At 37.9% G+C, this 12,808-nt stretch overlaps 1 protein-coding gene across 3 annotated transcripts; it reads right to left on the reverse strand.

The window, feature by feature from the left end:
* Window positions 1–8,854: 8,854 nt before the first annotated feature.
* On the reverse strand, window positions 8,855–11,177 carry LOC145801593 (uncharacterized). 3 transcript variants are annotated; one of them, XR_014343211.1, is made up of 3 exons: window positions 10,165–11,177; window positions 9,793–10,070; window positions 8,855–9,681 (listed from the first exon to the last, which is right to left on the reverse strand). XR_014343211.1 is itself a non-coding variant. In XM_082893350.1 (2 exons), exons 1-2 carry the CDS (start codon window positions 10,914–10,916, stop codon window positions 10,034–10,036), a joined length of 789 nt encoding a protein of 262 aa, XP_082749476.1. In that variant the 5' UTR covers window positions 10,917–11,177; the 3' UTR covers window positions 8,855–10,033. The 3 variants fall into 3 exon arrangements, 1 of the variants encoding a protein (XP_082749476.1); XR_014343212.1 differs by having other exon boundaries at window positions 9,765–10,070; XM_082893350.1 differs by having other exon boundaries at window positions 8,855–10,070.
* Between the last annotated feature and the right edge of the window lie 1,631 nt (window positions 11,178–12,808).

The following is a 12,808-nucleotide window of genomic DNA, read 5'->3' on the forward strand; positions in this document are numbered from 1 at the left end:
GTTGATCGTTCTATGGTAGACAGACTTGTTACCTGCATCAATCTATTTGACATAGGTGTGGTTTCGAACCGCTCATGATTGGATCATGATTCAATTGCTTTGCATGTAGTTTGCATTATTTCAATTACATTGCATTTTCTTTTGCATTGTTTATACATTGTTTTGTATATATTGCATATCATTTTGCATTCATTTTTGCATTGACATGCATGTTGCTAATAACATTGTACCTGTTAAGTTGTTTTCTTTGCAGGCACGATATTGTATGTACGGTTCATTTGAGGCTAGTGCAACCAGACGAACCGCACAGGTATTGTATCCTCCGAGTAAGACGTATCGAGAATTGCATAATTCTCTTACATCCTTTCTGCATTGGTAATGTAGTTGCATTGGTGTATGCCAGCTTAAAACTGTCGCATATGTGCTTCATTACAGCTTTCTTTGCATGATCATAAGTTATGTCTGGCTCTGTGCATTGTCTTGCATCTTGCCCCCGCCTTTGGGCGCATATCTTGATTGTCTTGCATGTTTGTCTGAGTCTTCGGCCTTGTCAAAAATGGGTCGTCTCTGGGCTTTGACATTCACTCCCGTCATTGTTATGACTTCCGAGTTCTGTCAAAGAGGGGCAACTGTAGACACCCCATTTTTGACCGTCCTCAAGACTTGGACGTCACCATTGGAATACTTGGTGATTACCCTTGTTTGTATTCGTCTTGAGTTCCCGGAGGTCTCGGTTGCGCGCCTTGCCTCAGGATCTCTCGACTCGACTGTGTTGTGTCTGGTTTTGCACCAAACACTTGTATTTTGCCTTGGAGGGGCAGGGAATGCCTTGTGAGGCATCCCCACACATCACCGGCCATGGCTTGCGGCCACCGGCCAGTGATTCTATGCCATCGGCAATGTATATTGCCGGTCGGCACTCTTTGTTGCCGGTCGGCCATTTATTTTGTCAAAGTGGCAATTTTGGATGGCCGACCACTGTTCATCTACTTTTAGTAGATATTTTGTGCCAGCTGTGATAGCTGGCACCCACTCTGTTCCCCTCCATACACGTCTATGGAGAGATTTCCCTCTTGGATGGCTTGTTTTGGAAGCCTTACAAGAGGGAGTTGCCTATAAGAAGAGGGCTCCTCTCTTGGCATTAGGGTTAGAAAAAATTGTTAGAGAAGCTCTGGTTCTAGGTTTAGGGTTTTGTATCTATCCTATATCTATACCTCTCATTCTCTTGTATTGTGTGTGTTTAAGCCTTAGTTTTGTACACAAACACACACTACCACACCTTTCCTTGGAGCTGAGGCCCTTGAGGGTTGTTTTCAGAGTTTTGAAGCTGGTTTGGACCTAAGGAGACAGCTAGTCCACCATTGTTACAAGGGTAAGACTTTTATCCCTTTTTACCCATTTTTGCATAGCTTTTTAGCCTATCTTGAAACTGTTTTTGAGCTTTGTGTATAACATAAAACATTTCTGTTTTTAGGCCCTCTAAATAGTTGTTTTAGGTTTCTTCAAGCTTTGGGGTTGTTTGACCCCTCTTAAGCCTTGTAAGGCTCCATTTTGTGCCATTTTGGGAGAGCTCCGAGACCTTGGTGTTTGGGCCTCCTCACCATGGAAATCTTGAGGGATTTCAGAGGTGAGGATGGTGCCTTGACATCCTAAGAAGGAGAGGGCCACCCCCTCTCCTTGTTGTCCTTGAAAAGGGCACTTTTTGCCTCTTGAGGGAGCACCTAGCTTAGGCTCTTGTTGACCATGCCTTAGCTGTTATTTATGCTTATTTTGCCATGAAATAGCATTGTTTTAAGCTGGTTTTGGTACACCATGCTTGCTTAGCATACATGCCTTGTAATGCCATTTTGTTGCCTTAACATGTCTTAGGTTGTAAACCATTGTTCTAGCATGCTTTAGGCCTAGCTTTGTGAAGCTTTCATGTTTATTTTGCCATGTTTAAGGTCTGTCCTTAGTTGTTTGGGTCGACTTTAGCATGCATTGCATAGCCTCAGCTTGTAGGCTTCAAGTATGTGAGTGTATATCATGCATTACTTGCTTTGATTTAGTGATTTGGGACTATTTTCCATGTCATTTCAGCCCACTTATCATGCTTGTATACTTGCATTTCATGGATCTTTGATGTTTCGAGAGTTTGTGTTTCATGCTCCTTGAAAGTGCATTTGTGCACGCTTCCATGTGTGAGTCATTTAGATGTCATCTAAGTGGTTTTGGGGGTTCATGTTGACATGCTAAAACCCTGATTTTAGTTGCTTAATTCATGCCATGTTTGGTCTTGTTAAGTGTGGTTCAATACCCCTTTAGCTTGCTTTGAATCTTGGACTTTGCTTGCATACCTTGATTGCGTTGTTTGGGTTGGTTTGGCACCATATTCTTGCATGATTTTCAAGGCTTAATTTGCATGCTATATGTCCATGTTTGCATCCTCTTGAGTGTGCTTGAGAATTGCTCTTTAATGCTTGAAGTGTTGGAGATCATTTGCATGCATGTTTGTGGGCCTATTCGTCCTTCATTTTTTAGCACCTTGGCCACTATTTTAGGCCTAGTAAGGGGTGCCTAAACTGTGCTTAAGTCCATCCTTTGCTTGTTTGCATACTTATCTTGCATATTTGCTTGCATACTTGTATAAATGCCTTGTATACCCATGTTGCATGCTAGTTCACAGGCCTAGGTTGCACTCCATCTAGCATGCATGCCTTGTTACTTGATTTAGTGATGGGAGTTGGGCCTTTGTTTGTTGGTTTGCATCGCATTTGAAATCAACATGCATAACTTGGTCTCTTGGGCCATCATGCATTAAAATGCGCGATTGATAGTCCGAGAACCAAGGACCGTGTCCCTTTGAGTCATAAACATGATAAGGGATATGGTTGGTGTATACATTGCTTGAATTGCATTGCCATGCAAAGCTCTGTCCTCTGCTGCTGTCAAACAGATTCTGCAAAAACTTTTTGCCGATCGACTGCACAGAGTGCCGACCGGCAATCCATCTGTGGCCGATAGATTCATCAACAGCCGATGATCATATCTTACTGTCGGTGGCCATTCTCCTCAGCCGGTGGTGTCTCCTAATGTCCAGGGAAACAATTCTGAGACTTTGGCAGTTTTCAGAGGGGCAGAGCAAGGAAAACAGAGGTAGCCTACGCATGGCAGTGGACTTCCGAGCAAGACCCGAGCACGCGTGCATTGGGCCCTCTTCCCGAGGCCCTTTTTCTTTCTTTCTTAAATTAATTAATTTGTTTAATTAATTTAGTTGGTCTGTAATAACTAATTAGCTAGGATAGTTAATTCATTATTCGAATTGTATTATTCTTTTGGTCCCTCCGAGCGAAGGCGAATTTGTAATAAGTGTGGGTGAGTGTGTGCATGTCTTCCAACCCCCACCTCTTTCTCCCCTTTACTTACCTGCTTTGATGGTTAGTAATAGGTCATGTTTAATTTAGCATACCTTATGCTATGCATGCGTGCATCATTCATCAGTATTGCATGCACCAGGCTCGGCGCATCATGCTAACTGCATTAGTATTTCAAATCTAGCTTGAATACATGCTACTTGTGCATTTTCACATGTCATTCATAGAATAGCCGAGCCTACTCTAGTGACATTCCGTATGCGTTACATTAGACATTTAAACATGGACTTGGATCATGCATTGATTGCTAACGAGTTCTTTGTTTTGGCACGGAGTACGATGTAAGTATTTATGCTTTAGCATCCTTGCATGCGTGTGAGTGTTGCCATGATAGCATGATTACCATGAGGCTAGCGGCTTATGTGATATAACTGTTTGAATGCCTGTGGGTGAAGGTTGGATTGTCTGAGTTGGAATGGCTCATTGAAATTCGTGTTTTAGCCTACTTGCGAGTGGCAAATTCCAAAACATTTTTCCAAAACAATAGGATACGCGATGCTTATTCCCAAATTAGGCAATGTAGTCTATACTTTTGTGCTGTGTGCGTAACATAGTAATTCTAGGCTAATAATCGGGTTAAGAACACATAACATTTTCAAAAACGGATATCACAGTTAGTAGAGGCCGATCTTCGGATCGGGCGAGAGGGAGTGCTCATAGCTGACCTTCCCCAATCGTACCCAAGTTCCCGAGCCGAGGCAACTTTGGTGATGACGGACACGTGGCCTTTGGCACCGAGTCAGGGTTTCCTAAATTCCCCCAAAATAAAATATTTAGGTGGCGACTCTGTATCTGGCAAAGCAGTCCATGTTTGACACTTCTTTCAAAAAAAATCTATTTTCTCAAAACGATTTGCCAGATTTGGACTCTTTGGTTCAGATTAAGAACCATGACACAAATTGAGTCTGATCTGTAGTGAGGCCCACGGGCGGTTCTACACCACCGCCGCCACTTTACCACCACCACCATCACCTTTATACCACCACCGCGACTACTTCACCACCACCATTACCATTATTGCCACTACTCCACCACTGCTGCCCCCGACACTGCATCACCACCACTACCACCATCATCTCTCCACTACCTCCACTACTACCACCACTACCATTGCCACACCACTACCATAACCACCGCTGCCGCTACCATTTTTCTTCCATCACCACTGCCTTACTTTACCACTATTGTTGCCACCACTCCACTTCCACCGTCGCCGCTCCACTACCACCACCACTAGCATTCCACCTCAACCGAAACCATTTAAATCCCTTTATCAAATAGATGAGTTTGAATCGATTTCATTTGGTTTTAATTTCGGAAATTAATTTTCAAGTTTCAATTCTTATTTTTTAAAAATTTTAGCGGACTTTTTCAATATTTTAATTGATTAAAATATTGAAAAATTTCACTAAAAAAAAATTGTTAATTAAAAACTCAAAAAACAATTTTCAAAAATTGAAATAAATTTTTAATACAAAATCTATTTTGACTCGTTCAAACGCCACCCATTTACCACGTCTGATGAAAAAAAAAACTAACAAAAGCTTGTTTTGGCAAATGAATAAAAAAGTTATTTTTTAACTTTTTACTTTTTTTTTACTATATTATATATATATTTTATAAAAAATTTAAAAAATCAATTTTCAGCATACTTTTCAAAATAATCTTTAATGTTCTAATTCTTAACAAAACTCTTTTTTTCCCAAAATTTCCCCCAAAATTACCCTTTTTCTTTTCCTTCTCTTGCTCATGTGGCTCATCTGTCTCTCAGTCGTGCTCAACGACGTAGGGCAATGGAGGCGGCGGCGTCTAACAGCGGCAGCATCTCTCTCAGTCGCTCATCTCTCTCTCTCTCTCTCTCTCAGCAGCGTCTCTCTTTCTCTCTCACGCGCTCACTCAGTATCAATCGCCTCTCTCTCTCTCACTCACTCAGCGGCGTAGAGCATCGAGGTGGCATAGAGCGACTGCGAGTAGGGGCAGTGGCAGTAGCGTCCCACTCCATCGTCATCATCTCCAAGCCCTACTACCCGTATGCTCTCTCTCTCTCTCTCTCAAAATGTTGTTGACAATTCGACTTAATTTGAAACATGTTCGCACCTTTCACACATGAATTCGCCGAAGTCTGGAACTTAATTGAAGGGAATTTTAGTTCAATTCAGGTATTTATTATAAAAAAAAAAAGAAAAAGAATTTTAGTTCAATTCAGGTTGCTAGGGCTTCAAATTGGTTTAGATAAGGTTCAAATCCATCAGATTTGACTCAATTTGAACAGCATGCACTTTTACAGTGAATTTTCTTTGGCATCCACTAGTGATCATCTAAATATGTAGTGTCACTCACTTCAGCATGACAAAGTAGCGTCAATCTCATCATGCATATAAAATATTATCTTGGTTTGGTCATTTCAACCATGGATTGAATTCTTAGTATGATATATGTGATTAAAATGGTAAAAAGCTCATTCAATTACACATACTTGCCACACTTGTATTCCAAATGGTCCAGCTGGATCCATTTCTTTTATTTTAAGTCATTTATTGTCCTATGGCAAGATAGAAGTGGTCACTGCAGGCTGCTTGAAAGAAAAACTGAGAGAACCAGGCTGCAAGCAATGTACAGTATACGTATAAGTGTCACTTTTTGTTTGTTTAAATTGTGCAGGGTCGTGGTTGCCATATATCTGAAGATGGAGGGCAAGTATCAAGTGGTTCTTGAAACAACATATCCTCCCAAAGCTTTCATGTTTGTGCTTAATTGAATTATTTTTTTCTTCCTTCTTCTCTATTGTTTTAGGCTAGTCAATTCTGTCATAAGAGATGCAATTAGGCCTTAATTTTTTTTTATTTGTTTATGGCTTTAACTTTTCTTCTGAATTTAATCAAGGTTTCAACACCAACACTATATACTCAAAAACTTAAGTGAAACCATGGTTCTGCAATGATTGTTTTAACTTAATTTTTATCATGATATTTTCACAATGGCTTCCTTAAAATTTTGTTTACTAAAGCAGTTGTGAAGAGCTTTAACTTGTTTTAGTGTAATGAAAATGTGTGTGGTTTCCATTTGATTACCGTTTTCAAAGCATGTGTGCTAGCAATGTGTGTGTGTGAGAGAGAGAGAGAGAGAACTAATATTTAGAAATGTTTAGCCAATAAGATCCTCACAGAGCGAAGAAGTTGTTCTTATCAGACCATTATGGTGTACAGAGTGCTCACATGATAGAAGGGAAATGCATTGTCCATACTTTCAAGAAGTACACAAAGCTTGAGAATGTTGGGGTTGAGGATTACTTTTGTCGATTCGAGTACAAAGCTACCACTAGAGGGTTCACTTCGGACCGTGTGGCAGCGTGAGTTACATTTCTGTTCGGTTTTGGATATGTGTTATTCTGTGTGATTGGTAGGTACAACAAGGTAGGTACACTCAACAAATAAACATATTTTTATGTATACACTCAACTAAAATTTTGATATCAGATTTGCATTAGAACTGGTGAATTTCGTCTAGTTAGGGCTTTTGTGCTAATTTTGAGGTTAGTGCATTTGTAGGAGTAAAATTTTTCTCTTGCTTTGATTCAATTAACAGTTGATTCCTAAAGTTGTTGATGAAATGGACCCTAAAAATTTATAAATTGGAACTATGAAGAGCTGATGTGTATTATGTTCAGATCTTCAAGTTCATAATTGTCAATATCTAATTGGTTTGATTCATTTTTAATTATGGCTTTTGATCCTTTTTTTTTTCTTCTTCTCTTCTTCTAATTATTTACTATCCTAGACATCTGGAAAAAAAAAATTTCCTTAATTTATTCTTTTTTTCAATGATTCTGAAGACCTTATCTACAAGAACTAAACGAGATATTTTAATTTATGAACTTCTTTTCACGAAATACATTATTTATTGATCCAATTAAAGTGTATGGATGTGGAAAATAGACAAACAATTTGGGATGGAGGGATTATTATTATTTATTTATTTTTTTGACAAATGCTGGTTTCGTTGTTAGATATTATGGAACTTTATGGTAATAGGAAGAGATCAGATGTAGATTGTGTATGACTATTATTACTGCTAACCAACTCTGAGCTTGGGTTTGTACTTTTTTTTTTTTTTTTTTTTTTTTTGAGTGGAGAGAATAGGAGATTTGTTTAATAATACTAAAGTTGGGAAAAGAGGCCTATTATTATAATCTGAATATAGCCTTTTTGAGTTTTAATTTGCTTTTATGAACAGTTCTGATAAAGAGGAGCTTGATGCTGAAATAGTTACATCCATGTTGGGTTTCCAAAGTTATTGGGAGGCCATTTATGCAGATGAATTGGCAAATTTTCGTGAGCATGGCCATGCTGGTGAAGTTTGCTAAGTTTTGCTCTGACTATTGTCACTTCTCTTTGATTTTCTACTTTCAGGTTCTTGTCAAACAATCAACTGTCTGGCTCCTTGCCCAATCTTACGGGCATGGCCACTCTCAACTACATGTAAGTAGTTACCATGTTGTTTACTTAGGAAAAAGCATCATGATTCTCGAGCACTTTTCTAATGGATATCTTATTAATTCCTTGTTTTTTTCCTTCCTAAGAAAATTTACTTTTCTTGCCATCACCTTGTTTTTGTTATTATATTCCATACATGATACATACCAATTTATTTATTGACTAAAATGTGACTTGCAGGTCTATTAGCAATAATTCTTTTAACGAGTCAGATGTTACTGCATGGTTTTCAACCTTACAATCTTAGACAACATTGTACGTCTCTCTCTCTCTCTCTCTCTCTCTCTCTCTCTCTCAACAAGCATGCATGCATGCTATCACATACAAACACACAACTTAACAAGATTTCTTTGAACTATTTAAGGTATGCTACAAGGATTCTTTTCCACGATTTAGCTTTATCTAGGGCCTTATGTTTTGTTGCATCGTAGTGATCATGCCTCTTCGCACAATCGTAATCATTTGTTTTGGCCTTCTTTTTGTCTTTGGAATATTTTCAACTTAAAATATTTCACTCCTTGCTAGTGTACTCTTGGGATTTGCTACAAATCAAGGTTGTTAAGATCAGGATCCTACATAGGATCATTTTGGGGGTCTGGAGGATCGGATCGGGGATCGTAAGATCCTACTAAAACGATGAAAAATGCAATAATTCTTATATGTCTAACTAATACTATCAAAATACATATAAAATGACCCAAAAAAACTTGAGAATGTAGCTCAAATGGTAGAGCTCTCATACTTATGAGCAGATCGAGGTTCAAATCCTCACATTCTCACTTGTGTGCCTTGCTCACTAACAATAATCAATTCAAATATACATTTTGCACATTTTTTTAAACAAAGAAAACATAATAAAAGAAGGTGGCAATTCAAGTTGTCATTCAAACATTTTCCTCAAATCTTAACAAAAGAACATACTAAAAGAAAATAGCAATTCAACTTCAAGTCTTCAAGTTAACAACACTTGCACAACATTGATATCCTTAAGAAAACAAACTAAAATAAGAGAAGAATAAATAAATAAGAGACTAAAATAAGTCATCATCTTCATCGCCGAAATCATCATTGCCACAATCAACAACATTGTTGATCTCATTGTCTCCCCCATCTTCATCATCACCCACAGTGTCACCCAACTCCTCAATGTCATCATCACCAATAGTAGCATCATCAAAGTCATGATCAAAATCCCGTGGAGCATTCATGTTGTCATCCATATCATCATTATCACTTACTTCATGAATTTCATCGACATTTTCTCCAATATGGTCACGGCCTAAGTTAGAGAAAAAAAAAATCCAAATTAAATCCAAATTGCAACTTCTAATTAAAACTAAAAGATGTATCATGTACCTAGACTTACATGCTTGTTCCAAATCCCTTGCAAGAGCATCTACCTCCTCATCTTCTGAATGACATCCATGTCGAGTATTCCTATCAAACACAGTCAACCAATTTCCTTCTCTTGGAAGAGTCGGCTTCTCTCTCTCTCTCTGTTATCCACTCATCATCTGATGGAACATCATCCAAACATAATGGATTCATGATTGCTTGTCTATTCTTGTGCCTTTGTCTCAGTTTCAAATTGTACATGACAAAGACCAAGTCATTCATTCTCTTTTGGTGTAAACAATTCCTCCGCTTTGAGTGGACCATCTCAAAAGCACTCCAATTGTGCTCACACCCCGATGAACTGCATATTAGACTTAATACCCTAATTGCAAACCTCTTCAACTCAGGACATTCATCACCAAAAGAGTCCCACCAATCCCCTACATCGAAATTTTAATTAAGTAGTTCAAAATTTAAAGTTCTTCAAAACAAATAATCGTAACATAAGATTGATACAACTTACAAATCAACTTAGGGTAAAAATAAATAACTTGGAGATTTCTTTTTTCTAGTCAAGATTGCATTTTGTATACCAAAGAGTCCTCTTGCATTCTTGAATGCATCAATTTGCAAATCTCTCTTCACCCTCTCTTTAGTGTCAGGGACCATTTTTTCAAGACATTTGTACAACCCAATTTTAATCTCTGCATCAGCTTGAAAATTGGGACTATAATGAAACTGAGGGTTCAAGAAGTATGCTGTAGCATGCAATGGGTGATGGAGTTGGGTTTCCTATCTTCTATCAATGATGGCCCATATAGGATCATAGCTGACACAATTTATAAATATTATTAATGAATAAATAAAAAGTTTAGGGAAATAGTATTAAAGAGTAAATAGCCAACACTAAATAAAAAGTTTACCATGTTAGGACATTATTGAAATTCTTTTGAATTTCCTCTTTCGCACGATCCATTGCTTCATAAATGAATCCCATCGCCGGATGCTCATCCGAATCCACCAACCTAAGTACCTTAATGAGAGGTACTGCAGCCTTCAAGCAGGTAGAAACACCCTTCCAAAACTTTCGATTATCCAAAACAATATTTTCAATTTTTTTCCCCTTTTCAGACTTCGCAAATCTACTATTCCTCCACTTCTTTGATGTAAATAGAGAGAACAATACACCTTTTTGCTCATGAAGACGTCTCAATGTCAAGTAAGAGGTAGCAAACTGAGTTACCGCAGGCCTTATAAGTTCTATGTCTTTTGTAAACTCCTTCATCCAATGAATAAGATTGGTCCTTGAATAAATGTATGCCATAATCTTTTTTTCTTTACCAATTGTAACATGATGAACTTGTATTTCCTTCTCAAAATCTTCTAACATCAAATCTATGCAATGGGCGGCACAAGGAGTCCAAAACAAGCCCTTTCTCTTATCCATTAACATTCGTCCCGCCAATTTATAATTAGAAGCATTGTCAGTTACAACTTGCACAACATTTTCTTCTCCAACCTTCTTAACAACGTCATCTAACATCTCAAAAACCTTTTCACCCGTTTTTGAAATGTCGGATGTATCTAGTGATGACAAAAAAATAGTTCCATTAGGGCTATTCATAAGAAAATTACATATGGATCTTCTCTTTCTATCTGACCACCCATCCGACATAATTGTACATCCGGTCTTCTTCCATTGTTCCTTAAACTCATCAACCAATTGTAGTGTCTCATGCACTTCTTTTTTTTAAAAATGTCACCCTAATTTCGTGGTAAGATAGTGGCACAAGTCCTTTTCCATAATCCCCAATCTTCTTAACCATGAGTGGAAATATAGGGTTGTTGACACAATTAAAAGGAATTGCACTAGTGTAAAAAAAACGAGCTATAGTTTGACAAGCATTATCTCTCTCTTCTTTCTTAAACATTTGATTGAGAGTTTTTTGATTTTGACATCCAGATTTCTTCATCACAAATTTATCCATGGCACCCACCCGTTGTTTGTTTTGATGATGACATGATAATAGTTCCACCTCCTCTTCAGAATCATCACCAACATCAAACATTTTTCTCTTTTTATTTTGAGACTCTAATGTTTGAGTTCTTAAAAGACTCATGAACTTTTCTCTAACATCTTCTGGGACTTGAGGACATGGCTCAACATTTTGATGAGTACAAGCTAAATGGTGTTTTAATCTAAATATACCTCACGATCAAGTCACGTTACAATACTTGCATTGTACCTTTTTGGTTGCAGCATCTATTTCAACCAGGATCCGTTCGGTTACCCGTAACATTTTTCCTCTTCCTCCCTCTTCCAGAACCAGAAGCAGACATTGTTAACTCAATTCACAAACCTACAATCATATATTGAATATCACTGAACCAATTGATTACAATTTACAAGTTAATAGTTGTGAACTATTAGAGAGAAAAAAGTCAAGTTACAGATACAGTCAAGATGCTGGCATAGTAAATTCATGGATAGACTTTTAGCAAAGCAAAAGGGTTAGTACATAACATCTTCTTATCCACCCTTACAAACTTGTGAGACAAAAAGAACACATAGAAGAAGAGGAGGGAAAAAAAATGGAAGCAACCAAATGAAAAATAGAACAGAATAAAAAAACAAAAAAGAAAAATAACAAAAAAAAAAATAGAAACAGGAGCAGTAGCAGTAGCAGAAAAGGGGAAAAATGGGAAAAATGGAAGAAGAAGAAGGGGAAATGGGGGAAAAACAAAAGGGGAATGAAAACAGAAAAATGGAAGAAGATGGAAAAAAAGCAGTAGCAGAAAAAGGGAAAAAAATGGAAGATAAGAAGAAGAAGAAGAAGAAGAAGAAGAAGAAGAAGAAGAAGAAAAATAAAAAAAAGTCGAACAGAGGAGAAGAGAAGTCGTCGAACCATAGAGAAGAAAAGAAGAATGAGTCGAACAAAGAAGAAGAATAAGAAGAAGAGAAGAAGAAGAAGAAGAAGAAGAAGAAGAAGAAGAAGAAGAAGAAGAAGAAGAAGCATACCTGAATATGGAGGCTGGATGATTCTTCTCACTTCACTACTGGCTTCGTCTGCTATCAGCTCTCGTCGTGACCAACTTTCCCCAATCTTTTGCCCTAGTCTTATGTCATGGGTCTTTAGAAAAGAGAGAAGGCATCAAACCTGTATTAAAATAAGAGAAAAAAAGGCCAAAAGTAGGATCGTATAGGATCGCGATCCAAATATGATCCTACGATCCCATATACGATCCCACCGATCCTGTTACGATCCTGAACAAAATGCAATTCATCATACAATCCAGATCGATTCTCCAAAAATGGATCGTAGGATCGTACGATCCTACGATCCGGATCGTGATCTTAACAACCTTGCTACAGATAACTGAAAAATTACAGCCAATTTTCTTATATTTTTCTCAGTTTTGGGTAATGCAACGTAGGAATTTGATTTTTGGACCAATTATTGATTGTTAGTGGACATGGTTATAGGGCCTCTGGAAGAGTTTTAAAAGTACTGGAAAAAAAAAAGAAAAAAAATGCCATTGAGAGCTGGAGACAATAAGGCTTCATCC

Source organism: Camellia sinensis, chromosome 10, assembly GCF_055761805.1.
Source record: "Camellia sinensis isolate YWXY chromosome 10, ASM5576180v1, whole genome shotgun sequence".
Classification (NCBI taxonomy): domain Eukaryota; kingdom Viridiplantae; phylum Streptophyta; class Magnoliopsida; order Ericales; family Theaceae; genus Camellia; species Camellia sinensis.

What these genes read in the sequence shown, in the direction of transcription:
- LOC145801593 (XM_082893350.1), bottom strand. Translation starts at nt 10,916, where the DNA reads ATGTCGGATGGGTGGTCAGATAGAAAGAGAAGATCCATATGTAATTTT. An exon ending in TTCAATAATGTCCTAACATG is followed by an intron (nt 10,071 to 10,164) that starts GTAAACTTTTTA and finishes AAATTGTGTCAG; the next exon opens with CTATGATCCTATATGGGCCA.